Source organism: Pseudopipra pipra, chromosome 28 (genome assembly GCF_036250125.1).
Source record: "Pseudopipra pipra isolate bDixPip1 chromosome 28, bDixPip1.hap1, whole genome shotgun sequence".
NCBI lineage: Eukaryota > Metazoa > Chordata > Aves > Passeriformes > Pipridae > Pseudopipra > Pseudopipra pipra.
Window position 1 is genome coordinate 835,175 of NC_087576.1, and position 26,993 is coordinate 862,167.

The 26,993-nt window shown below is 62.7% G+C and overlaps 2 protein-coding genes across 3 annotated transcripts; both read right to left on the reverse strand.

Annotated features, from left to right (window-relative positions):
* Window positions 1-54: 54 nt before the first annotated feature.
* ADGRA2 (adhesion G protein-coupled receptor A2) lies at window positions 55-17,615 on the reverse strand. Its single transcript, XM_064638073.1, has 19 exons — window positions 17,383-17,615; window positions 10,540-10,611; window positions 8,149-8,220; window positions 7,974-8,045; window positions 7,751-7,822; window positions 7,486-7,649; window positions 7,205-7,418; window positions 6,750-6,914; window positions 6,022-6,223; window positions 5,782-5,931; window positions 5,488-5,649; window positions 5,155-5,364; window positions 4,882-5,083; window positions 4,433-4,641; window positions 4,163-4,290; window positions 3,656-3,779; window positions 3,391-3,536; window positions 3,136-3,225; window positions 55-2,893 (listed from the first exon to the last, which is right to left on the reverse strand). The coding sequence occupies exons 1-19, from the start codon at window positions 17,598-17,600 to the stop codon at window positions 1,693-1,695; spliced, it is 3,873 nt and encodes a 1,290-aa protein (XP_064494143.1). The 5' UTR covers window positions 17,601-17,615; the 3' UTR covers window positions 55-1,692.
* Window positions 17,616-21,476: 3,861 nt separating this feature from the next.
* Window positions 21,477-26,333, reverse strand: PLPBP (pyridoxal phosphate binding protein). Of its 2 annotated transcripts, none has more exons than XM_064638003.1 (8): window positions 26,215-26,332; window positions 25,570-25,677; window positions 25,060-25,095; window positions 24,460-24,535; window positions 24,146-24,280; window positions 23,870-24,012; window positions 23,319-23,417; window positions 21,477-23,048 (listed from the first exon to the last, which is right to left on the reverse strand). In XM_064638003.1, exons 1-8 carry the CDS (start codon window positions 26,308-26,310, stop codon window positions 22,911-22,913), a joined length of 831 nt encoding a protein of 276 aa, XP_064494073.1. In that variant the 5' UTR covers window positions 26,311-26,332; the 3' UTR covers window positions 21,477-22,910. The 2 variants fall into 2 exon arrangements, with proteins under 2 accessions (XP_064494073.1, XP_064494074.1); XM_064638004.1 differs by having other exon boundaries at window positions 22,696-23,044; window positions 23,315-23,417; window positions 26,215-26,333.
* Between the last annotated feature and the right edge of the window lie 660 nt (window positions 26,334-26,993).

The window sequence follows — 26,993 nt, forward strand, 5'->3', positions numbered from 1 at the left end:
CAGGGCTGGGCTGTACTGAACATGAAGTCTGAGAGAAATAACAGTGAGTCTTGGCAGATTGGCAAGTCTTTAATATATTAAACAAAACATATCTGCTAGAAACATTCTATTCATATAAAAATGCAAAAAGACCCCTTTAAAGACATTTCTTTGGCATATTTCCCTTCCCTCCCCCCCGGATATTGCAGGAAGCTCTGTTGATATGTCGTTCGCTTGTAAACAGACAAAACAAAGTGTAATTAAGAATACAAAGCTTTTCCTCTAATACTGTCACAGTGCAGCAAAGCGATAGAACCACGGGGCACCAGCCAGGCTGAGGGGGCTGCAGGAGCCACAGCAAGGGTTTAAATTGTGTTAAATACCAGGGACAATGAAATATTTAAGCATCTGAGCCAGGCAGAGAAGCCAAGGTAGGTGGGGAAGCGGCAGGTTAAGCCCAGGGGTGCCCCAGCCCTGCGGGTTGAGGGGTTCTGAGGTGAGACCAAGCCCCACTAAGTGCTTTTTCCTCCCCTGGCTCGTGGCCCCCGCTGGTCCCACGACCCCTTGGAGGTAGCTATGTAATTAAACTCATTTGCACGCAGGGGAAGCTGAGGCAGGGGAGGCTGGAAAGGGCAGAAGTGGCACCAGACTCCCGTCCTGCATTGCTGCAGCCCTCCCTGCTGTTTTACCTGCCTGCTGGGAAAAAGGGGGGGGACTTGTTTTTCAATGGAAACAGTAAGTGCTTATCCAGGTTCCAGCCCTTTGACCGCATCGTGGGAACTGTCTGAGGAAGGTCCCTAATTCCTTGGCATTGTTATCCTGCACTCCCAGGAATGGTCCCTGCTCCCCGGGAAGGTTTCTCTGCCTTCCTAAGAGCAAACGTGAGTTATTTTCTGGATTAAGGACATGGACCTGCTCTGGGTTTGTCACACATCTTGGTTCTTTGGTGCTTTGGCGCAGAGGGTCAGTCCCAGCTCCACCAGCCCACCCCATTGCATGGCTTGTGCCTCCAAGGGCCTGGGAGCCCTTCCTGGCCGTGACTTTAGTGTCTGGCATCAAAGCAGTGCAGACAATCGAGGTGATCCTCACCTTGGAGCTGAGGCTTCTCTTACCTTGTGCTTGGCTTTGCAGTATGGCTTTGGCACCGCGCAACCGCCAGGGCTGAACGCCGGATAAAACCACTCCAGAGGGAGCAGCTGCTCTCCAGCAGCCGCCTGCTCAGGCTGGGGCTGCAGTGTCTGGACGTGAAGGGCACTTGGGGTGGTCCCTCAGCGGGAATATTGCAGTCGTGGCACGAGCAGGCCCTGGCCCAGTGCCCATCCCCTCCCAGGGAACGTGGGTGGGGAGCGAGGCCCTCGCGCCACTTACGGCTCTGTCTATACATATATATACATTCAATAATATAGCTTTGAAAAATAGACATTTCCTCTGTATAATATAAAATAGCATTTAGGATCAGTCTCAAGCGACACGCCGGAGTGATTAAAGCACAGTCGCAATTCCTGCAGGGATTGCCTGGAGCCCCCACCCGGCACCACTGCGAGAAGCTCGGAGCCTCCTCGGGGTGGGGGGGGACAGGTGGGGTCACCCGGGGTCACCGGAGCCCCCCGGCTGTGCTGCCCGTCCCTGCTAGTGCACGTGGTGATTCCCACAGAGCAGCTCTGGCCGCAGCTCCCAGAGGAGATCACCGTGGCCGTCGGTCCTTCCCCGCCCTCACACGGTGGTCTCGCTCTTCCAGAGGCCGGTCTTCATGCCGGCCACGCCATCGGCGCTGGCCAGGTTGATGTCGTACTTGCTGCCCTTGAGGCCGCCGTTGTGGCTGCCCACGTTCAGGGGGTAGGAGCGGCGCTTTGCCTCCCTCTCGGCGGTGCCGCCCGGCCGCAGGCTGTCCCGGCTGGCGCTCCTCCGGCGACCCTCGGCGAAGTCGGGCGCCCGCCGCCCGCCATCGCTGCCCTCCGAGGGGCTGGCGGCTGCCTCCCCATCCTGGGGCCCCCGTGGCCCCACGCGGCTGCCGCTGGCCGGGCTGGTCCTGCCGCTGGGGTAGCTCTCGGAGTGGCTGTTGTGGAGGCTCCCGCTCTCGCTGGACGGGTGCTCCGAGGGGCCCCGCAGCATTTTCAAGCGGTGGTGCTTCCCGTCCCGGCACGGCTTAGTTCTGCCCCGGTGGCTCCTGCGGCCGTGGATGTTGCTGGTGTGCCTCGTGGGCTTCCCATCAGCCGCATCCGGCTCCAGGCAGGTGGCCGGGCGGGCGTCCGCCTGGCTCTGGGCGACCTGCAGGTTGGTGAGCTTGCAGCGGCCCCCAGCCGAGCCAGCACTGCTGGGTGAGGAGGAGGAGGAGGCGCCAGAACGAGCTGCCTCTGGGTCACAGCCAATGAAGACCTGCGAGCCGTCCTCCGGCCCCAGCCCGGGGTGGACGTAGGCCTGCATGGGCAGCGCGTTCCGGTACGACGGGCAGCAGGAGAACCAGGAGCTGAGCACGTCCCAGCGGCGCAGGCAGTGATGGACGAAGATGAAGAGCCCCAGTGCCACGGCGGTGACGCCGTAGAGGCAGCTGAAGACAATGTTCAGGTACCAGCGCTGGGACACGGCCATGGCGCCGAACGTCCACAGCGCCACGTACAAGGCGTGGGTGGTCACCAGCGCCCAGAACTGCACCCGCAGGGAGTAGACACCGTCCCCCTCGGGGCAGGGTGGCCCCGAGTTCAGTGTCACCGAGATGGACCCAGAGTCTGTCAGGAGGTCACCGGTGCCCCCCAGCCGTGGTGGTGGCTCCAGTGGCTCCGGGATGTCTTTCTGGCGTAAGGGTCGGCACTGGAGGCTCAGCCCGGTGCAGAGGAAGTAAATCCAAGTGACGAGCAGGATGAAAGCCACGGGGACGTAGAAAGCTCCCAGGCTGGGCCGCCACACCAGCCAGCAGCTGTGTGGGACGAGAGGGGCTCTGAGGGGTCGTGGCATGGAGGTGCTCAGCAGCCCTACCCTGATGGCACGGGCTCTGCAGAGCTGTGCTGCTTGCCTGGCTGATTTTTCCCCAATACATGGATAACTCTTGGGAAAAACCTCACTGGCTTTTCCCCATCTTGCCCAGATTCCCAGTTCCCTGCCCCAGTGGAGGGAGGCCACCCGTGTGGGGAGGAAGGAATGTCGAGTGGGAACACTTACTAGGGGTTGTTGTCGTGGTAGTTGTGGATGTTGACGGCTGCCGTGATCCCGCAGATGATGAGGGGGATCCCACCGGCGATCAGGTAGAACCTGCACGGGGAGGGACGGTGTCACTGCAGCCCTGCAGCCCCTCAGGAGAGCCCTCAGGGATGGGCTTGCCCAACAGAACAAGTCCCGCCCCAGCCCCTGGGTGTGGGGCAGGAGGTGCTCCCGCAGCTCCCCCCAGACCGGGGCGAGGGGAAGGGGGGTCTGCACCTCAGCATGGGTCTGGGGGCTGCCTGGGATGTGTCCCCGTCCGGCTGCCGCGGCGCCTTCCAGGTCACCTCCTTGTAGAGCACTCGGGCTTTCACCGCCATCCAGAGCAGGGTGGAGAGGGAGGAGTAGTGCAAGATGATGCCGACCTGTGGGAGAGGCCGTGATTGGGGAGGGGGTGCTGCTGACATGGCTGTGTTCCCCCCAGTCACCGCCCTGCAGAAGCCCACAGCATTGGGCTCTGCCCGTCCCTCGGCCCGGTACCCACCGCCTGGCACACGATCCAGTACCCGGTGAGGGTGATGCCTCCTGCGAAGACGGCGGCTGTCATGGCGATGTGGAAGCAGAGGTTGAGCAGCATGTGCCAGCCCTTCCGCGGGATGAGGATGGTGCTGGAAGAGCGAGAGGCACAGCCGGTACCTGTGAGCTCCTCCCCGGCCCTGAGAGAGCCACAGCTCCTGCTGGCACAGACCCTGCATCCAGAGGCCCAGGCCAACAGCCAGTCCCTGGCCACGGAGCATGGCTGGTGGAGAAGCTGTGTAGGCACACGTGTGCACACAGGACCCAGGGCTCCTGGGGCAGTGCCACTTGCCAGGCAGCACGTTCCTGGAGGGTCGTGTCCTGAGAGCCCATGTCCTAAAGGGCCTCATTCCCTGGACGACTATCCCCATGCACTTTCCTTCTGGCCATTGGGGAGCCCCTCCAGCTGCCACAGAGACACCCACCCCTGCACAGCCCCCCAGCCACCTCCGTGGGCACCAAGGTGCTCCCTCACCCGTGGTGGACGATGTAGGTGATGATGGTGGTGAAGAGGCAGAGCAGCAGCACGGCTGTGCAGGTGTACATGGCCGGGTGCAGCACCTCCACGGCGCCTCGCGCCTCGCTGGGGAACCCGCTCAGCTCCTGCACGGCACAGCACAGCCCGTCACACCCCACGTCACCATCCCTGCCCCCTGTCCCCCCCCACATCCCCCACTGCAGCCCTCAGGCTCCACACCCCCCCACCCCAGCAAGGCTCCCAGCCCCACCGCTCTCCCACACCCACCATGAGCACGGCCACGTTGCTGAGGTGCCGGCAGTGCAGGGAGGTGACGTTGGGCTCACGGGCAGCCAGCTGGCACCCCTCGGCGCTCCAGCCCCCCATGCCCCCCAGCACCTCGAAGTTCCAGTACGCAGCCACGGGGTCCGCGCCCTCCCCGGGGTGCCGCAGGGACACGGCCACCGGCTCCGACAGGTTTCCCACTCCGCAGCCGTCTGCAGCAACAGAGAAACCCGGTCAGCAGGACAAGTGACACCCCTCCACCTGCACCCCCAAAGGGGCTGGACATGGGGGATGCCCCCCCCACATCCCACCTCTCCACGAGAACCCCAGGGATGGCTCTGCGCTGCAGGAACACCCCATCAACACCCCAAGAAGCCCATGGAGCTCCATCCCCCAAGAAAAACACCCCCAGGGCAGCCCAAGCACCCCCCCCCCCCCCCCGCCGCCCTTACAGGTCCCTGCGTAGATGACCGGGGTGGCCACGCTGCGGCGTTTGCCGTCATCGGCCAGCCGGGAGGAGTTCCCGGTGCTGCAGAAGAGTTTCCCGTTGCGGAAGACCAGCAGCTGGAGCTTGCAGTCAGTCCCTGGAGTGGCTGAGACCGGGCTGGCAAACAGGCTGGGGGGCAGCTGGATGGAGGCCAGGGCGATGCTGTTCTGCGGGCGCAGGGTTGCTGGTGAGCAGGGGCCGACCCCCGGCCCCCCCCTGGCCCCCGGCGTAGCCGTACCTTGATGTGGAAGCTGGTCAGGGAGACGTTGGGGCGCCCCGTGGTGCAGCGCAGCCTGAGCTGCTGGTCGGGCACGGGCTCGGCCCCCCGCTCGGCCGGGGGGGGACGTCCCGGTGCAGCCCCGTCCCGCCGCTGGAACGCCACACAGCTCAGCCCCACGTAGCTCTCGGGCTTCACCACGTATGCCTCGAAGGCGATGTTGCGGGAGTTCTGCCGGGCACAGCGCCGTGGGGGGGTCATCAGTCCTGGCAGAGCCAGAGAGACCCCTGGCACAGGCAGAGACCCGACACCAGCCCCCCAATTTTTCCTTCTCCCTCTCCAGCCCCCCCTCACCACTGCCATGTGCTGGGAGTTGCTGCCCAGCGTGTGGGCTGCGATCCTCTCCAGGGAGCGGACGATGCTGGTGCAGGCCTTCTCCTCCTTCTGCGACATCCACAGGATGTGGTCGTCCACCAGCATGATGTTGCTGGCCATCTCCACGATCACGTCCGTCAGCTGCAGGGACAGTGAGTGGCTCTGCAAAGATCTGCCACTGTCCCCCGGGGAAACACCCCAGTTCATGCTTTTCCACCCCAAAACCACGGGGCAGCGCTGGGGCAAGCAGGGGACAGCTGCACCACTCATTACCTGCTTGATCTGGTCCACGTAGCCAATAAACTTCTCTATCATCTGGGCCACATAGAGGACATCGACCATGTCAGAGAAGTTGGCTGCCTCGGCCGTGTAGACGCGGAGCTGGTGCGCCAGGGTCAGGGCGTTGGAGGCGTTGATGGGCATCTGCAGCGCAGCATGGCCCAGTGGGGGCAAAGTCACTGGCTGTGCCTGTCCCCCCCAGCCCCAGCCAAGCCCCCCGGCCCCCCTGCTCACCAGCACGAAGGTGTAGAGCACGCGGGTGATGTCGTTGGTGTAGAGGCAGTGGGAGTAGTCGCCGTCCTCCCAGCGCCCGGCGCGGTCGCAGCGCCGCCACGCCTGCTTCTCGCCCGCCGCGCCCGCGCCCGCCGGCCCCGCGGCAAACGGGTGCTGCAGGCAGGGCTGGTAGGCCGTGATACCCGCCAGTGTGCGGGGCCACCTGCGGGCACCCACACACGGTGACCGCGGGGCACCCGCCACCAGCGTCCCCCCCGTGCACCCCCTGCCCAGCGCCGCTCATGAGCACCGCAGCCCCCGACACCCTCCACCAAGCCCCCACCTCTCCTGGGCTCCGGGGGGGGCTGAGGGTGATGCTCCCCCAAAATCCCCCCACCCCCTCCAATCCCGTATCCCGCTCGGCCCTGGCAGCGCAGGGGGAGGCAGCGGGGGCGGGGGGCACCGCTAATTTAAGCCACATTGACTGTGCCAGTAATTTATATTCCGTAAGGGCCCCGCCGGGGTTACGGCGGGCGCCCGGAGCCTTTCGTCTCGTGCCAGAGAAATTCCAACACCTCTGCTGCTGGAGCCAGGCTGCGCCGCCGGCACGGGAAGCCCTTCAAAAGCGCGCGCGCGCTCCCCACGGCCGCTAATCGCTACCAGACGCCCGGTCACCTGTGGCGAGGGGAGGCGAGGCGAGCCCCCCGCCCGGCCGTGCTCCGCGTGGCACAGACCACGTGTGTCCCCACCTGAAGTCCCCGCGGTTGTTGGTGACCCGCTCGGCAGGGCAGTAGGACGCGGAGGTCTCCAGCACCACGATCTCCACCTTCTTGCTGACGTTGCCCTGGGAGGTGGAGACAGCGCATTCCCACTCGCCGTTGGCGGAGACGTGGATGTTGGAGAGGATGAGCTCGCTGCGGGCAGAGGGGACGGGCTGGCACGGTGGGGCTGCCCCATGGCGAGCCTGCAGCAGTGGTCCCCCAGGCCTGGGGGCTCGGGGACACACGCCATGAAGCACAGGAGGTGCCCACACTTGGCAGCCCTCCTGTGGCACTCGGTACCTGCAAACCTGCAAGTCCTGCAGCCACGAGTGTCCATCCCCATCCCCATCTCCATGCGGTTTGTATTGCCATCCCCATCTCATCTCCATCCCTGTCCCCATCTCGTTCCCTTCCCCATCCCCATCCCAGTCCCCACCCCTGACCTGGTGATGAAGGTGCAGTCATGGATGAGACTCTCCTCCACGATGACGCCCGTCCGCTCGTCCTCCTCCACGGGCTCACGGTTGTGGAACCACCGGATCTGGGTGCTGTTGTCCAGGTACGTGGCCGTGCACTGGAAGGGCAGCCGGTCGCCCTGGAAAACCACCTGGCGCAGCGACGGGATGAGGTGGTGGGTGTGCAGCTCCGGGGCGCCCGCTGCGGGGGACACAGGTGAGCCCGCGCCGCCGCCGCCGCCGCCGCCCCCGCCCCGGCCCCGGCTCACCGCAGCGGAGCTGCCCGTCCCGCGCCCCGCGCAGGGCCACGCCGCGCAGCTGCCGGGGGAACGCGCACGCCGTCCGCTCCGAGATCTGCGCCGAGCGGTCGCGGGCCCAGGGCAGCACCCAGCGCAGGTTGCAGTCGCACGTCAGGTACTCGGTGGCGAAGTCCCTGCGAGGGACGGCGTCACGGGGGTCACACGCCGGCCCTGAGACCCTCGGCGGGGATCCCCCTCGTCCCCCCGGTGCCAAAATCCCGGGGCACAAACTCACACGACTTTCAGGGAGGGGAGCTCATCAAAGACACCGGGCGGGAGGCTGGAGAAGATGTTCCCGGACATGTTCCTGCGGGACAGGAGAGAAAGGTGGCATGGAGGGGAGTGGGGACCTGCTGGGAGAGGGGACACATCCTGCCCCCTCGCTGTGCCCTCACAGTGCCCCTCTCTCAGGGTCCAGGAGGGAGGCCTGGCCAGGATGTCCCCGGGGAGCTACTTACAGCCGGAGGAGGTTGGGGAGCCCCTGGAAGACGCTGGCACTCAAGCAGCCGATGCGGTTGTTGGAGAGATCCCTGCAAGGTGAGCGGAGGGACCGTCAGGGCTGGGGACACCCCGCTGTCCCCGCTGTCCCCAGGGCCAGCCCCACATGCTCTCGGGGGCTGTGCTGGCACTTACAGCCGCTTCAGCTCGGGGAGGCCGAGGAAGGCGCCCGGCTGGACTGTGCTGATCAGGTTGTTCTTCAGGTCCCTGTGGGGAGACAGACACAGACCTCGGGGTGTGACACGGGGAGCCCTGTCCCCAGGAGACACAGCACAGGGGGGCCAAGGGCACCTGATCCACTCCCAGCCCTCATCTTCTTCCTCAGCCCCCCTAGGCACTGCAAACACCCTACAAGGGCCTCATTAGCAGTTTTCCATCCCATTTCCCTCTCGTTATCTCTCCGAAGGGTGCAGGGAAGGCACGAGGCTCCTCGCTGCTCCCAGGGGGATGCCAGCCCCTTGGCACACTCCGAGTGCACCAAGAAGCATCACATGCCCCTGCACATTGGCATTGGCTGCTGGCATTGGCCTCACATTGCTTCCAGAACAGCCATGTCCTGGTGGGTTATCTCCTGCATCTGGGATAAGAGCACAGCCCTGGATGGGCTCTGTGGCCCTTGGGAAGCTCATTTGGCTGATTAGCCTGATTGCAGGCACGTATCTAATCAGGGGCTGGTCAGGCTGCCAGCAGGGCTGGCAGCACCGGTGGCATCAGCCTCTCCATCCAGCCCCTGGGACCCGAGGCAACTCCTGCCGAGCACCGGCACTGGCTGGGAGAGGAAATGGGATCCATATGGATCTGTGTTTATTTATAGCAGTCTCCAGGGAGCTCAGCGCTGGGTCTCCCGCTGCTCTGCCTGAAGCCCTGGGGACACCCCATCAACCACAGCCCTGTTGCAGGGCCAGGAGCCAGTGCCTGGGATGAGGAGTGGTGCAACCCCTTCCAGCAGAGCCAGAGTGCAGGGGGGTGGGAGTCCAGCCAGAGAGACACGAGGGGCCCTGCAGGGAGAGGAAACGCAGCCGGCGTCATCCCGGCCCCACTCGGCTGATGCAATGGCTCTGCACATGCCTGCCATCCCCTGCCTTCCCGAGCAGCAAACGCACGTCCCGGCAGCTCCCATGGCCAGCAGTGCAGGCAGGTGTGCAGGCAGGTGTGCACAGGTGAGCGCTGGTGCTGAAGGAACAGCTCCACTCACCTGTACCGCCACCACCCACTGCACCAACAACAGGCACACTGCAAACACCCGCCCTGCAAACACCCACCTGCACACACCGAGGGAGACCTGGGCACCCGCCTCAGCCCAGCTCAGACAGGGTCAGATGAAGGGACAGAGTCTATCCCTGTCCCTTCTGTCACCCGCCGAGCCCCCTCGCAGCCCCCCTGGGCCATTCCCAAGCGGGGCTGTGCTAATGAGGCCGCTGCCACATACCGGCCCCGCTCAGACTCATTAATCTCATTACGCCGCTACAAATCACCGGAGATGCCAAGCCCGGAGGGGCAGTGGTCCATGGGGGCACTGCTGAGACCCCGGGAATCGGTTCTCCCCATCATGCTGGGACTCTGAAGCACCCATGATGGGCAGCCAGGGTGAGCAGGGGCCCTGCGAGCCCCAAGATGAGAAGCAAGGGGTCCTGGAGCCCCCACCATGTCCCCACCACACCAGCCGGACTCTCCACGGGGCACGTCTGTGCCGTGGCCCCAAACTGACCTGATGAAAACAATTATGGCTCCTGTCGAGGGCAATCAGGAGCTGCACAGGGAGATGCGGCCGGCCCGGGGTGGGGGAGTGCTGCCCACCCTCCCTGGACCCCTCTGACCCCGTGGTGAGCAGCAGGTGACCTGGGGTGGCTGGTCTCCCAGGGCACAGAGACCTTTGTGGGGATCCTGGACACCCCGGGGGCTGCAGAGCCAGAATCCTCCCCAGGAGCAGCCTCACTGCTCCTCAGCATTAATGAGAGCTCGGTGCCAGGGGCAGGAACTGACCCCAGGCCTGGACCCACACTGGAGAGGACTTGGCCTTGTGGGATGGTGCCCCCAAGGTGACTGCTTCCCGCTCACCCCAAAAGCAGTCCCGTGGGGATTTCCACGGGAGCCCGCGGGGCGCCGGAATGCGCGAGACCTTGGCGGGGAACAAAACGCCCTCAGTGCCGGTCCCCGCGCCTGCATACCTACAGATCAAACCCATATGGGGGCCATAAATCTCCCCTCCTCGCAGCTCCCTCTATAGAGATGCCTTTCATGGAGAGATAAGAAAGTTGACTTTGTTCGGGGGGACAATGTCGCTTTTCATACCGGCCCTCACGGAGCGCGGCCCCCCCGGTGCCTCCTGCCCCACCACAGCTCCCGGGGTCCCTGGGATGCCCGTGGGTGCCAGCAGCAAATTCCATGCCCCAGGGTGCCAGTCCCGCTGCAGCTCACAGGAATGACACCAGGAGTGGGATGTGGGTGGTGATGCCGGCACCCACTCCATTCTCATCCCATGGAAGCCCTGCCTGCCCCCCACCCTCCTGCCCGCCGGGCACTCACAGCTTCTCCAGAGCCCGCAGCCCAAAGAAAGAGCCGTTCTCCAGCACCGTGATCTTGTTGTTGCTCAGCAGCCTGTGGGAAGAGCAAAGGGAGAGAGGCAGCCTCGTTACCTGACCTGCCGTGGATCCCCAGCCGTGCCCTGGTGACCTGGGGGCTGGAGAGGAGTGGGAACAGCCAGACCCCCCTGTGAGAAGCCACAGCCCTGTGCCGCTGGAACGAGGTGAACTCTCAGGGACAGGCTTGAACAGCCAGGTGGGACCATGGGATGCTCTGCATGGTCCTCATGCCATGGAACATCATGTGGTCCCCGTGCCAGCTCTTGGGGCATCACCTGGGAGCTGCACGGGTGGGCGATGACCCCCCACCCCAGCACCCAGGACACCCCGAGGACCTGCAGCCAGGAGGGGACCCCCAGCTCCTGCTGGTCACAGCACTGCGGCCACCCCGGGAGCCTCCCAGCCCGGAGATTCTATTCCAAAATAAACAGCTTTGCTGGCCGGAGGGGCCCTTGTGGGGAGACGGGAGCGGACGGAGGGCACCGGCACCCGACGATTAAGCCAGGACCTCATTAAAGCTGCAATTAGCAGAGCCAGACGCGGCTCTCGGGGACCGGCGGTGCCTCCCGGGCGGCCGCGTGGGCACCGGCGACGCCAGCGCCGGCAAATGTGACCCGGCGGCAGAGCCGGGGCAGGCGGCGGCCGGGGCCGGGAGGGCACCGGGGAGCCTCGGCCGGGGGGGAGGCGCGGGGAAAAAAGGGCTCATTGAGGGCCGGGCCGGGGCTGTTTACACACGGCGGGCCCGGCGGCCGGGCTGAATGGGGGCTGTGTGCTGCCAGCCCGTCCCGCCCGGACGCGCGTCCGCGCTCGGCTCACGGGCAGGACCAGACCCGGCTCGGGAGGGGGCTGCCGCCCCCCCGGGCTGGCTGGGAGGGAAGGGCCGGGGTCCCGCAGCGCGGCCCCCGCATCCTGCGCTAATGAGGAGCCGACACCGGGCACCGGCGCGTCCGCGGGACCCTCGCCCCGGCCGGCGGGGAGCGGAAGCGTCCGGCAGCCCCGACGGCCGCAAATTGCTTCCACACCCCGGCGGCCGGAGCTGCCGGGCCCGGGGCCGTGTCTGACCCTCCCCTCCCTGCCGGGACCCCTCTTTGCCGGGGCTCGGCTGAGCCCAGGACCCTTCCCAGAGCAGGGGGCAGCAGGGATGTTTCCAGAGCACCACCACTCCCAGTAAAGCCCCCGCTCTGGGCCACAGCAGCCCCTCAGGGTGCCCTAATTCCCCGTCATGGTGTCGGCGGGGGCTGTTGCTCAAGGCTCCAGGAGGTTTTCATTCCAGCAGCAGGAGATTTCACAACCCGAAGCACTGGCTGTGCAGGGGGACACAGCCATGGCCATGCCCCAGTGGGGTGGGCAGAGCCGGGAGGGCCAGAGCACCAGGGAGCTGCACCCTGCTGGGAATGCAGCCCCACTGCTAATGCAGCCCCGCTGGGAATGCAGCCCCAGGCCGAGCCCCGGGGACACTCACTCTGTTCTTGGACCCCTGGGACCATCCGCGCCTCTGCCATTCCACATCTCCCGCCTTAAAAGGCAACGCTCCCATGATCCAACGGGATCAGCCGCCCCCGGGGGCCACCTCGGCAAAGCCACCCCTGGAGTCCCTCCAGAACTGGCATGGTGTGGGACAGACACCCTGAGCTCCAAAAGAGAAGAGATCCTTGCCCAAAACCAGAGGTTGACACAAAAAGCTGCATCGACAGCAACAGTTTGCCCAAAACTTTTCTTTCCTGGTAAAATTCTTCCCGGGTAGGGATCCTGGCTCTTCTCTTCCCTGTCCCACAGAAGCCAGCCGGTTCACGCTCCCCTGTCACAGCCCACATCCTCCAACACGGGTTTGTTTTGTTTTCTCTAGTTTCATGGATATTATGTTCCCAATTGTTTTCGGTTCTTTTTTTTGTTTTGTTTTTTTTCCCAGGAAGTTCTCATCAGGCTCCACGGGACTTTCTGCTCTCGCGTGTCCGCAGGCAGCTGAGCCTTGTGCAGGCCCTCACCACCATCCCCTGAGAGGAGATACCTGAGAAACCCCAAAATACTACAGGATCAGTGTGTCTGCCGGGCCACCCTGACCCAACACACAGGGGTCACAGGCCAGCAGCCCCCGAGCCTCACTGGGGACCCCACACAGGGACCCAGCCCTTGGCACACAGGGACGAAACCAGACCCCCGCTGGATTTCAAACCACAGGAGCTGCCCCGGGGAGGAGGGATCACCTGAGGGGGAGAGGGGATGGGACCCCTCAGCTCAGCAAGAGGGACGCCCAGCCCAGGCTCGGAGCGATGTGCTGGGTGGGAAGGGCTGGGGACCCCCCCAGCCCTCAGTGCCCGACCACCCCCACGCCTCTCCCACCCGAAACGGCACCTTCATCCTACCCAGTGCCCTGAGACCCTCCGGCCCCGGGGAGCGTGGGCGGGTGGGGGGCTCCCGCCAGGGACAGCCCCGCCACGGGGACAATAATTGGCTAATTGAGCGGCGGCTGGAAAAGTCCCTCCGGACAATGCAGGGATTAAGGACCAGAGCGTGGAGTCAAACGGAAACGATGGGGGATGCGTGGTGGGGACGGCGGGGAGAGCCCCGAGGAGCATCCTCCCATCCTGGGGGATCCGGCCCTGGAAGGGGTGCAGCATCCACGCTCCAATCCCCCCCTCGTGCCGGGGCTGTGGGGGCTTGGAGCCCACGAGGCTGCCGGCAGGGAGATACAGACCCCTTCTTCTTCTTCTCTTTTTTTTTCATCTCAAAAAGAGGAGCCAAAAGCGAAAAAAACAAGATTGTTTTTTCAAGCGTGCTGGAATCCACTTGGATAAATAACAGCTCCAGAAACTGGGCTGCTGAAACAATAAACTTCCTCTGGACCCAACCAAAAAAGGACGCGGGGAGACGGTGGCTCCCCAGCCCGGGCAGGGAAGGCAGCGGCGCGGAGGTTCCTGGGGGGGCCGCGTTGGGGGCGGGGACCGGCCCGGCTCTGCTCTCCAAGTGCATTAATTCAAAGCATATGCCGGGAGCAGATACGGCGCAGGCTGCGCCCCGAGCACGGCTCGCTGCTCTGCAGAGGGATTTGGGGAAGAGAAAAGAGGGGCCCCGGGGCTGGTGAGAGGTGCCGAGGGCTCTGGCAGCAGGGAGGGCTTTGGGGAGGCAGCATCCATGGGGAGGACAGGCAGCAACCCAGAGGGACCCTGCAGCATCCCAGGGGGGAACCCATGTCCCAGGGTGGACCCCACAGCATCCCAGAGGGACCCCACAGTTCCCAAGGGGACCCCACAACATCCCAAGAGGGGCCTCACAGCTCCAGGGAGGGACCTTGCATCCCAGGGGAGATCTTGCAGGATCCCAGAGGAGACCCCACAGCTCTCAGCCCAGTGGGACTGGAGACCCCCCAGACCTGGCTGGGACCCCCGTCCCCACCTTGTTTGGGTGCTCAGGGGCTGTTCCCTGCCCCGCCCATGCCCGGGCGTTGCCTCCAGCCTCACGTCACGCTGGGCTATTTCGGATGGTGAAAATTATTGTTCCAAGCCTCAGCTTTTGTTAGCACAGGAAAAATAAGCCCCGGAGAGAGGGTGAAGCCTCCAGAGCTGGCGTGGGCTGGGATGCTCCGACGCACAGGGCAGCACCACGACCCTTAGACCCTGGAAAACCCAAACCTGATGGAGCTGCAGCCCAATAAACAACAAATAAAAAGCTGAGGAAGGTTTCAGAAAGCAACCATCTGCAGGGCCCAGGATAGAGCGGCCTTGGAGCGGGGAGTTCAAGTAGAACTGGAAATTGGTCATAAGTCAAAGCCCTCTATTCCCTGCAGACAATCTGTAATTTCAGTGCAATCAAGCTGTGCACATAAATGAGGCCTGTGCTGGGATTCCACATCTGGAAGAGGTTTGGGCTCCCGCCCGTGTGACAGCGGGGCTGGCCACTGCTCTCCAGCTCTAGTTGGGGATATGGCGCTTTTTCCACCGGCCGATTAGCACAGGGGTCAGCTGGGGGGGATTAAAGCCTTGTTAATCCACGTCTGCAGTGCCCTGGCACCTCACAGCCAAGCTGGAGGGGCGGCCCTGAGAGGTCCCAAATCCCCCGGCCCCAACAGGAGCAGGATGTGGGGCTGGGGGATTGCCCCAGGCTGCATCAGTGCCAGCCCTGCCAAAAGAGCCGGGTGAGCTCCACAGGGCCACGTCAGAACAGGGTGACACCGAGGCTGGTGCTCCTCCTTCCTCCCTGCAGGGAGCTGAGGGCAGGAATGAAACTCTGGGTATAAACCAGGGCGGGTGTCAGAGAGCACACGCTGTGTGTGTAATGTCTGCTGGGGCTGCAGGGGGGTTTGTGAGCATCACCCCGCTCCCCAGACCCCACATGTGTCCCCATGCTGGCTCCTGGTGATCCCTGCGAGGAGCCAAAGGAAGAGGAAGGAGACACAGCTCTGCTTGGAAGATGTTCCCAATCGGACACCAACATGTGTCTGGGGCACTGGGACTGAGGCCGAGCCCAGTGGTGTCTGCAGGTCCCCAGGGTGCACTTTGTCCCCTCATCCTTTGTCTCCTGTCCCTGCTGCGATGCCAGCGAGCGTTTCTCAGGCACAGGGGGGGTAAATGCGCAGCAGCTGCCGAGGAGGCAGAACAAGATTCCTCAGCACAGGCCTAATAATTAAAGATAAATAAAGAAGTAAAGCGAGAGTGTGGGAAAAAGCTGAAGGAGGGACCCACAGGGCGACAGACCTCCTCCAGCCACCCGACCTCCTCTGGCCGTCCGCCTGTCCCCGGCCACTGCCCAGACAGACGGAGCCGTGGCTGGGCCAGATCCCTCCCGCGCTGGTGGCTGCTGGGAAGAGCCTCCCCCCTGCACTCAGGCACTCCTGCCTCCAGGCTGGACTGGATGACGACTGGAACACGGCTCTGCTTTGAAGCATTACTGCCCCAAACACGCCCCACGCTTCCTGCTGCTGGGCCAACAGCGATGCTGAGCACCCCGGGGGACGGAGGGGGCCTGAGCCCCCCAGGGCACAGCTGGGACCCAGCACCCCAGGGCACATGTAGGAGCCCTGCCCAGCCCCGGCTCACCCACAGGGGTCAAGATTTGGCTGTCCCCAGCAGGGTGTCCCCAAGGCACGTGCAGCCCTTGCCACGTGCCCGGGCCCCTCCGCTCCCTGCCCGCACCCCAGTGGCTCCAGGAGACGCTCCCAAAGTCGGAGCCTCTGGTTTTGATTGTTCCATCTGGAAAGGGTTTGGAATAAATCATGTTTACTGCGCGAGAGCAGAGCCAGGGTCACCGCATATTTGTAGGTTTCTGCCTACGCCTGTAGGTTTCATGTCACGTTTTAGTGGGATCGTGTAATGCCCTAAATGCTTCTGCACCGTCATCCCAGCCCCTCCGAGGGAGCCAGCCCAGCACAGGCGGCACAAACCCTCTGCCCTGCTGGGAACAGCTGGAGAGGGCACTGGAGCAACCATGGGACGGGTTGCCTTTCCCAAATACAAACCGACAAGGGACTAAACATCCCCACGGGTGTTTGCAAGGGGCTGAGGCACAAGGAAGGGCTGTAGGAGCAAAGCCACGAAGAGCAAAGCTCAGGATGTGATGGAGAGCCCAGCTGTCACCTGCCCACAGCCACCCAGCGTCCCCCACCAAGGGGTGCCGGGGACACCCATCAGTGCTGTTACTCCACTACGACTTCATGCTTTTGATGGGACTGTCACACTGAGCCCCTGCTCGTGGCCCCACCCTGCAGCACCGGTGTGTTCCACAGCTACATTCCACACGGGGACAGTGGTGCCAGCGGGGTCCCTTCGCTGCCACCATCACCCCGAAGCGAGGAACCCGGGCAGTGATTGGCACCCAGAGCAACAGCAACGCGACCCAGCGGGTTCCAGCGTGTGGGGATGGACGGCACCAGGAGCTCGGCAGCCCCCAACCCTCAGCAGCGTCCAACCAAACCCACCCGAGGAGCGGAAAGTGGGAGCCACGACCACGGGCACACTGGCGTGGACTGCCCACCCTGACTGGATGACACCCCGGGTGAAGGCGACGTTCCCCTCAGCTGCAGGGCTGCCAGCCCAGCCTCCCATCCAGATTTTAATTCAAACATCTCCTCCGGAGTTATAAATAAACCCTGCAGCGAGCAGCGCACGGCTGCCAGCGCCGGCTGAACCCCAGCCCCCGGCAAGGGGGGCGTGAGGAAGAGGAGCCTTTAGGGACCAAGCAGCAGCTTTAGACCCTTTGCACAAACTCCAAACCCATTAACCGCTCCTTGTCGCTTCTCAGTAAATATTTCCAGCGAGAACAGTCACTTTCAAACAAAAACATCCTCCCCAGCACTCAGAAACGCCGCGGAGGGAAGCGGGAGAAGGAGCCCGTTTCCTGGATTTCCAGCTCACGTCCACACCAGCCCCGCGCTGCCGCCGCGCCGTGGGGACAGCGGGGTCCAGAGCCGCGACACTCCTTTTAACGCGAATTAAACCACGTTGCGAGGCATCGAGCGACGCTTTCGCTGGTGCGGAGGCGCTTATCGAGAGAAAAAAGGAACTTCATTGCGCTCCCCGACCCCGCAGGGCTTCACCCCCCGGCTCTCGTGTCCCGCCAGCACCTCCCCGAGCCGGGGCGATGCGGGGTCCCCCCGCACGGAGCGGGCTCAGCGCGACCCACGCGTGGGCTCCTGTCCCTCTCGGGGCGCCCCGGGGCAGCAGCGCCCGGCCGGGGCAGTGCGGGGCAGTGCGGGGCCAGAGGGAGATGCCCGCGGGGATGCGGGGGCGATGCCCGGGGGAGATGCCGCGGGGGCAGGGGGGATGCCCGGGGCGGTCCCGCTCGCGGTACTCACAGCGTGACGGTGCCGTCGGGCAGCAGTCGCGGCTCGGGCGGCGCGGGGAGCCCCCCGCCGCTGCAGACCACCCTCCTCCGGGGCGCGCCGGGGCCGCCGCCCGCCTTGGCCCGCTCGGCCGAGCACTTGCAGCCCAGGCTGAGCGCGGGGCAGCTCCGCGCCCCGGCCCCGGGGCCGCTCAGCGCCGCCGCCAGCAGCACCAGCGCCGCCGCCCGCATGGCCCCGGCCCCGGGCCGCGGGAACGGGCTCCGGCTCCGCGCCCGCCGCCGCCCCGCTCCCCGGGGCGGCTCCGGCGGCACCGCCTCCGCCGCTCGCCGCGCTCCGCCGCCGGCCCTGGCACCTCCCCCGGCCCGCCCCGGCCCGCCCCGGCCCCGCCGAGGGCAGCGGCTCGGCCCCCCCGGGCCGTGCGGGAGCGGGGGGGACCCGCACGGAGCGGAGCGGGACCCCCGCGGGCTGGGGATGGAACCCCCGTCCGGGAGCGACGGACCCGCACCTCCCCTGGAGGGCTCCGGCTGCCCCCACTCCGGGCCCGAGCTGGAGCCCCGGGCAGCGGCGGGGACGGCTGGAGCCCCGCGCGGGTCAGCGAGCACATCCCGGCTGTGGCAAGCACAGGGTGCCGCGTCCAGGGTGGTGACACGCACGTGGCCCCGCCAGATCTCCTGCGCACGGGGGGCTCTCTCTGCCTGTGGGACCCCGGGACCCCGCGCCACGCAGGAAGCCCCTGCACGAACTCACCCCGTGGTCACACTGCTCCATCCCCTCCTGGCCTCCGCTCCGCGTTTAACACTCTTCCCCCATTAGTTCCCTGTTTGCTTCACTGCTTTTCACACTAAGTTCAATATTTTCCTTCCCGCTCCCCCCCTCCCACGTCCCCGCTGCCTCTTGCCTGCCCCCAGCCCTCTGGTCCCCCCGGGGCTCCGCTTCTCCGAGGCCACGGCTCACTGCAGAGCCAAATCGAAAGGGATCAAAAGCCGGCAATGAAGTGTGCGGGACCCCGTGCCAGGGAGAGGTGAGAGAGGGTCATGGAAGGACGGCAAGACGGTGCTGGGAATGCGGTTTCTCTCCAGGACCAATCGTTCCTGGAGGGGAAAAGAAATTTACTCCTCTCTCCAAATAAATACAGCTCGCTGTGCTGGTGGATGTCGGGAAGCAGGGATTCCCCTCAGCTCACACTCCAGGCTGTTCCACACGAGCTCTTGGTTGGCACCACGAGCAGCCCGGTGCCCATAGAGCTCCCAGCCCAGGCACCCACTGCCTCCAGCCAGGCAGGGACAAGGACTGTGACCCCAAGGGCTCTTCTGTGGTGGGTGAGACCCTCCACAGCCCCCCCCTCCCTGCCCCGGGGGGTCAGGTGTAGGACCTCAGAGCCCTGGAGACTGGCGTCATCCTGTTAATAAAAAAAGACCATCAGGTGTCCCACATTTTTCCGTCTTCGTGGGTTTTATTTTCCCTTTTTTCCACTGAGCAGAATTTTCCCTGCAGAAATCCCCCTCCCGTGCTCAGGGCTGCAGGATGCTGGTCCCAGATCCTGCAGCTGAAGCTGGAAGAGCAACAGGAAACCACTTGTGTCCAGTATCCGCTCCGGGATCCTGCGAGCATCGGCACAGCATGGAACCCTCTCAAGTCCCCAAACGGTGAGAGGTGCCTCCTGCTTTCAGCAAGAGTGGGCTTCCCTCCTTCTTCAGAATCTCAACCTCCATTAAAATTCCCCACAAGAACAGTGAGAACCTTGTCCAAACTAGGACGTGTGGAATACCTGGCCCCAGCCTCGCTACGAGGAGAGGAGCTCAAGCAACACTTCCCACATGCTTCGAGCCTGATGGAGTTTGGGTTCTTTCAACTGCTTCCAAGCCCCTCTCTGTGCTTTCCCAGCCCCGACCTCTCCTGATGCCTCTGGCCCAGGAGACAAAGCCTCCCGTTTGAAACCCCATCACCACAGACGTGCCGGTGCCAGATGCCAAATCCCCGTGTCCCTCGCTCCCACTCAAAGGTAAAAAGCCTCCTTAAGTACTGCAGGCCCAGGGAAAGACAACAAGCATGAGACTCTCTTAATTCCTTTCACTGGGATCCAATAAAAACCTTGGCAGTGGCCGTCCTTCCTGCCGGAAAGCCGATATCCCAGAAATAAACACACTTTCCACTTTGAAGGGCTGCGTCGGGATCCGCCTGGGCCCGGATCCGAACTGCTCCCGGCCACCCCAGACTCCCACCTGCCCACAGCCCCCGGGAGCAGCAGGGAACTGACCCACAGCTCCTGATCTCTGCTGCTCCTCCACCGGCTCTTCCCCGAGGATGAGGATGGCCATGGGTGGCCAGTGCAGCCCCCAGGAGCCAGGGAAGGAGAGGCAGCAGCAAATCACTCTGTCCAGCATCATCCACGGGTTTGTTTTCCCTCTTAGAGGGACCAAACCCCAGCGTGGAAACAAGGGTCACCTCAGGGGAGTGCTGGGAATCCCGGGGCCTTGCCTTTGCTCCAGAGGGGACGGCGCCTGCGCCGGTCACGAGGGAGGAGGAGTCCCCCCTGTCTGCTGGACGTGTCCCTCCAAGGCAAATATTGACAGTGACAGCACCGAGCACGGGGAGCCCGAGCACTGCTGCCACCCCAGCCCTGCCGGGGGCTCTGCTGGATGTAAATAGAGCCGGGCCGTGGGGGCCGAGGCTCCGCGCGGTTCATTAAGAGGCCGGGGAGCCTTTCATCTCCAGCCCGCTGGCTCCACTCCAGTGACCAACAGCTCCCATCTGCGGGCTGACCTCCGTGGAGGGAGTGGGTGGTCTGTGCCCGCTCCCTTGGGCAGGTGTTTGGTGTCACCGACCCCGCAGCTCCGCACCCTCCTGCCTCGGGCTCCGGGTGGGCTCCTCGAGGAGGAACGGGAGGTGCCCGTGGGCTGCTCTGGCTCTGGGCAGGCTTGGACACGTGGGGAGCACAGCAAAGCTCTCGGGCATGAGGGAAAAAGTCAGTTGGAAGCTTCACGGGTGAGAGAAGCAGCTGCAGGGGAAGGAGCAGACGCTCTTGCTGCTGTCCCTCCTCTCCAGTGCCTTGTCACAGCCCAGCACTGGCTGTTCCAGCCCAGCACCAGCTCTTCCAGCCCAGCACGCAGCCTCATCCCCACAGGAGCAGGGGCCAGACCAGCCTGAGTGCAGGGGAGAGGTGTCCCATGGCAGGGAGCAGCCCCAGGGCCACCAAGAGGCCCTGCTGTGCCACAGCCTCGTGCAGGAGGCCACCAGCAGAGCTGAATGTTTCAGCAGGCGGGGTGCAGGCTGAGCAGCAATCCAGAAGACCACACACTTTCCTGAGCCAGTCTGCTCCTCAAATACCACAGTGATGAGCCAGAGTTCCACAGCAAAGACATCAGGACAAGGCTTGTTCTCCCCCACAGCCACCCCAGCACACTCACCTCCCAGTTTAAACCATTCACCACTTCTTTAAGCTTGGCTAAAGCCCAGTCCCAGCTCAGGAAATGAGATACAAAAAACGCCTGAGAGAGGAAAAGCCAGAGGAGAGGTGAGCCACAGCAGAAGAGAATTCCCAGTGTAAGCCCACCCCTGCCCTGTGCCCAAACAAACCGTGGCAGTGCAGCCCGTGTTGGAGCCACAGCCAGTGAGGGGTGAACAAACCCCCTCAGGCTCCAACCACCGGGGCCAGGGCTGGGCTGGCTCTGCAGCCCCTGCATGTTGGACTAGGGTTCAGACAGAATAGGTGTAAAATACCCCAGAGGTTTTTCCTGTGCAGGAATTTGCCAACACGAGGGTCCCGGTGAGGGCGCGGTGCTGAAATTCCGGGAGGAGAGAGGAGGAGGAAGAGGAAGGACCTCACTCCGGCCATCAGGTGGGAAACAAGGTGATTTTGGGACCCGTCGTTGACCTGTCCCGGCCCCGTGACCGCGACAGCACCGCCACCCAGAGGCTGCTCCGGGGACAGCTCGAGGCACCGACCAGCTCGGTTTTGACCCTTCAGATCAAAAATCACTTCACTTTCTTTGCCAGCTCTGCCTCAGCTGCCTTTCAACCACCCTCCTCCCAGCTCCTAGAGCAGCTCCAGGCTGGGGAAACAGCTCCAAGACCGGCTCAGGCCATTTATTCACCACGCTGGAACATAAAAATAACATCTTTAATAGCTTTGGAGTTGGCACAGATGGTATTAAAACTCATCACTTTTTATTACTGGACTATGGAACCACACATGGTGCAGCGCAGGGAGGGCGGCTCCGACCCCACGTTGCTTCTAAACCACAGAGCTACAACAGGGTGGTGTTGGAGGTGACTCTTCATTTACATTCAGCGTTTAGAGAGTGGAACCAACAGCGAGATTTAACCACACGCACACAGAGCAAAGCCTGGGGAGGATGTTTCTGCTGGCAGCCGAGGCCTCCTCCTCTTAGCAGCCACAAAAGCCCAAAAATCAGCTGCAACACAGGTTGTGAGACTGGCCAAACAGCACAGGACAACAGGAGCTTCTGCTCACACCTGAAGGAAAGTTACTGCAGTGACAGTCCCACTTCCCTCTTCCAGGAGCAGGGAAGGCTGGACCAGCACTTAGGATGTTAAGACACAGCTCTCTCAGTGGCCAAAGGATTTTTTTTTCAGGAACCTAGAATGCAGTGGGACAATAATACTTCCCTTTCTGAAGTACTTTTCCCAAGAAAACCTCCCTGCTGCCCTGAGCCAAGCATGTTATCCTCTCACAGGTGTAGAGGAGGTGGGACTCACCTTGGAAAGCAACAGCAAGCTGGTGGCAGAGCAGGGACCTGGCAGAAAAAGTCCCCTTCTGACCAAAAAAACAGCGTCAAAACTACCAGGCAGGATGAAAATAATTCCCAACAACAGAGGAGGGGAAAGGAAGGGAAGGGAGAAAGCATTCCAGATCTGGGCAGACATGGAGCCATGGGAAAAGTGAATGTCAGCCTGAAAATAACAGAATTGAGCCCAAAAGACACTCCCACACTTGTGATGTGCAGCCAGAACATCACACCATGAACCCCCGGTGGCAGCTGAGCTCCTCACAGCCCCCTGTGTCTGGCACTCGCCCCGTTTCCATGGCCATGGTCTCTCCAGTGTCACAGCATGGCCCTACCCCAGCTCCCACATAACCATCCCACGTCCAAAACTCCTATTTGGGGAAACACTGATGGGTTTCTGGCAAGATCACAGCTTGTTTAATGAAGAATTTAGTCCTCAGTGAAAGCAATCACTGCTGCAGGTCACACCCACCTCACTGGGCAGCAGCTCCAGCCTGACAAACACTCGTTTGCCCAACCCAGTCACCCCAAGGTCTCTGTCCTGGATGACCCTGAGGAGCCAAGACACCACAGCCACTTTCAGCCACCAACTTCCTCATCATCTGTTGGTTATAAAGATTTCCAGTTTCTAGGGGTGCTCTAAAATCATGATGGTTATGAGGCATTTCTGGCCTCTGCTCCGAGGAATTCCCCCTCACCACCAGGATCAGGTGCCGACATGGAGGGAGGTAAAATGCATAGTGAGGTCTCCCAGCAGCGAGGTCTCTCCTCTGGAGGGGTTTGGTTTTCCACCTACTGCCCCTGCACTGTCACAGCCTCTGTTTGGCCTTTACTTCCAGCGGGGGCCTTGCCCCCGACGGCTTTGTTGGAATAATCCCGCTCTCCAAAGATAGTGCTCCCAATCCTGACGTTTGTGGATCCAACCTCTACCTGGAAGAGACAGAGAGGAGGAGGTCAGGGCAGGGGTGCCACCACCCCTGTGACCAGCCTCAGTTCTCACCATGTCACAGAAGGACAGTTTCCCCCACACTCACCACCCAGGGGCTGGTTTGATCCCAGGAATCTACCTCAGGACCAGCAGAGCTGTTTTTCATGGAACAGCACTGTTGGGATCTCCATGCAAGAGGCCTGTTTGGGTGGAATTTGGGGTGCAGGTCCTCTTGTTCCCCGCGGGAAGGGCGGCAGGAGGAACACACTCACTGCGTGCTGGAAGTCCGTGGACATGCCCATGCTCAGCTCCACCTTCTCCACAGGGAGATTCAGCTTCTCACACACCTCCTGCCGCAGGGACAGCAGCATCTGCAGGGAGGGGGGAAGAGGAGAGGCTCACACACCTGACAGCCACGCCAGCTCCCTTCCAGGGTGCCACAGACCACGACTCCTGCCTGTCTCTGAAGTCTCCTTCACACAGGAAATGCAATCCCCACATTTCCCACTGAAGTGGTGTAACAACGCCTGGAGATTTCCCAGATTTATTGACAACACCTCACCTGGGCCACAGGCTCCAGGACAGCAACTGCTGCACAGGCAGCCCTGCCAACATTCTGGCTGCAGCTGCAGAGGAGGGATGGGAGAAATGCTCTGCAGAAAGGAGCCTCCCACCTGCACTGACACTGGTACTGAGGGCTCTGCACTGCTTGAGCGTGGTGTTTCTACAGTCTTAGAGCCTGACTCAGACTGGTTTCACTGGGACAGACAAACTGTAACAGGAGACCAGCCCACAGTGACATTTTCTCCTAGAAAAATCTTACCTGGAAGTCAGGATTTGGACCCTTGCTGAGGTCGTGCCCGATGCTGCCGATCGTCATCAGCCCCACAAATTCCAGGCTGGGGCACTTGTTGATCACGTGCTCCACGGCAGCCGTGGTGTCTCCAGGGGGAAGGCCGTGCTTACCTGGAAAAAATCAGGGAGATCTGTGCCCAGCCCTGCCAGAGAAACAATCTGAGAGCACAAACCAGCCCATCCTGCTCAGGTTCTCTGAACAGGAGTCAGAAAGGGCTGCACATCTTCAGAAAGGGCCACTTACTGTCCTCCCCACTCGTGTTAACCTGCACCATGACCTTCAGCTTCTGGGATGTCCCTTTTTTCTGCCACGAGCTGTTGACTCTGTCTGCCAGCTTTACAGAATCCACTGTTTCCAACATGAACAGGTTTGGGACAGCTGGGGAGGAAACAAAGGCTGAGGCAATTCTGCTGGCACAGGAGTGTTTGTCCCTAGAGCAGGTGTCGGGGAGTTCCCCCTCTTTGGGGAGAACCTTTTCCCAATATCCAGCCTAAACCTCCCCTGACACATCTGAACACTGAGAGACTTCAGCCCACACAGAATCAAGCAGGATTTACCAATCAGCTTGTTGACATTATTTTTCTGCAGGTGGCCAATAAAATGCCACTTGATGTCTGGACAAGACGACAGAATCTGAAAGCAGAGAGAACAGTGAGGTTGGAACGACAATTCCCTCTTCCCCCACCCAGCACTTTGGGCTTAGTTTGCCCACAAACAAACACCAGACACCCAATTTCTTCATTTGTTGACTCAACTCGTGGTTGTGCTGAGGTTGCTGCACAGCCTGGAGAGGGAAGGGGCTGTGGCTGCAGGGAATGCTGTCCATGGGAATGAGGAAGGCAAAGCTCTTTTACAACAGTCATAAAATTATATTTTCCCCAAACTGAGTGTTAACATCTCTTTTAAACTGTGCCTCTCCTACAGAAAGCACAAAAGGCACAGCACTGTTCAGACAAATCATGACTAAGACACACATATTCTCAGACTCCTCTGGAGCCAGCAAGGCAGGAGGGGGGACGGGGCAGAGAGCTAAGAATAACCCACCATTTATCTGCAAAGGCCCAGTGAAATTCCTAACAAAAACCAGGACTTTGGCTGAACAGCTCTCAGGACACAGCTATACAAGGAAGAAAATATGAAGGGGACTGAGTACTTACTCTTGAGTCTGATGCCTTTTCCAGCAACTCCTGAACCTGGGAGAATGCAGGAGAATCCCGTTAAACCCATGGCACATGTAAGATCAGTGTCTGTGGGGTGTGTGTCCCTGGGACCAACAGGAGCCCCAAAAACACGAGGCCAGGGGGTGATGCTGTCACCAAGCCTGGCCCCCCACCCACAGAGCCACCCAAACTGGGCTGCCCTGAGACATTAGGAGGAATTTCTTCATAGAAAGGGTTGTTAAATATTGGAAGGGGCTGCCCAGGGAAGTGGTGGAGGTGTCCACCCCTGGAGGTGTCCAAGGAAGGACTGGACATGGCACTCAGTGCTCTGGGCTGGGGGAGAAGGTGGGGATGGGGCACAGGGTGGACTCGATGCTCTGGGAGGGCTTTTCCAACCCCAATGATTCTGGGATTCTGTGCCCTCAACACGAGGGCCTCTCCCATGCCTGTGGTCCCTCTCCCAGCCCTGTGGTCCCTTTCCCAGCCCCGTGGTCCCCCCAAACTCACGTAGTTCTCCCCGAAGCTGCGCTGCCCGTGCCTGTATGCCTCCATCACCATCTCTGCCGGCTTCGTCTTGCTGACGGCCACGAGCCGCGGCTGCACGGCCGGGAGCCCCTGCGGGACCACCGGGGCTCAGGGGGGGACACCGGGGCACTCCCCAGCCCTCCCCAGCCCCGACCCTCCAGCTCGGGAGAGGTCGGGGGTGGCGGGAGGTTTGCCCCTCTGTGTGTGTGCGGGTGGATCAAGCAGGAGGGAGGCCTGCTGTGATAGTGGGGTGCTGTCTTCTTTGCTGGGGGGCTCAGGTGCCCATCTCCGTGGTGGGACCTCTCCCTGTGGCACTGGGGGAATGTCCCCACGGTGACACGGGCCCTGCCCTCACGGTGGCACCTATCCCTGTGGCACTGGGGGAATGTCCCCACGGCGACCAGGGCCCTGTCCCCATGGCACTGGGGAATGTCCCCGCGGTGACACGGGCCCTGTCCCAACGCCAGGACCCCTCCCGGTGGCGGTCCGGCTCCGTCCCCACGGCGACGACCCATGACCTGTCCCATGGCGCGGGCCCGTCCCTACGGTGACGGAGGCCGTGCCGCCGCGGCAGCGGCCCCCCACGGTGTCCCCCGGGCCCCCCCCGTGTCCCCGGTGTCCCCTCACCTGCGGCCGCCGCGCCGCCGCCTGCTGCAGCTGCTCGGTGACGGCGCGGAGCGCCGGGCCCAGCCCGTCCCCGGCGGCCATGCCCGCTCTCCACATCCCCGCCCGCCCCGCGCCCACTTCCGCCACACCTTCGCCCCGCCCCCGCACCGCGGCCAATGGGAGCGTCCCGCCGCGCAACACCGACCAATGGGAGCGCCCCTCCGTGCAACGCCGGCCAATGGGAGCGCCCCGCCGCGCCATGTTGGGAAGGTCGCGGTCGCCATGGCGGCCCCCGCGGGTCGGGGGGGACACCGGGCATGGGGCGGTCAGGGCTCCCCCCGCTCCCCTTTCACCGGGTTTGGCAAAAATCGGTGACAAATCCAAGCCATACCCGCGCCGTGGGGGCGGCAGCGAGCGCTGCCACCCACCCCACCTGTCCCTGCCTGGGCCTCACGCCACTGAGAGGGGCTGCGAGTTGGGAGGGACCCCCAGGGGTCATGGATCCAACCCCTGGCCCTGCACAGACACCCAACAATCCCACCCTGTCCCTCAGAGCGTTGTCCAAACGCTCCCTGAGCTCTGGCAGCCTTGAAGCCATGACCAAACCCTGAGTTCCACTGCCCGACCACCCTCTGTGTCCACCCCAAAAAACTGGGTTCTTCCCCCTCCATGAAGAGCTGCGGCACCAGGGAGTGAATTTCAATTATTTCAGGGGGGGAAAATGCCCAAAAAACAAGGGCAGGCAACAGGGCTTATCCTGCAGGCCTAGTTTAGGGGTGGGGAGTGTTGGGGAGCACTTG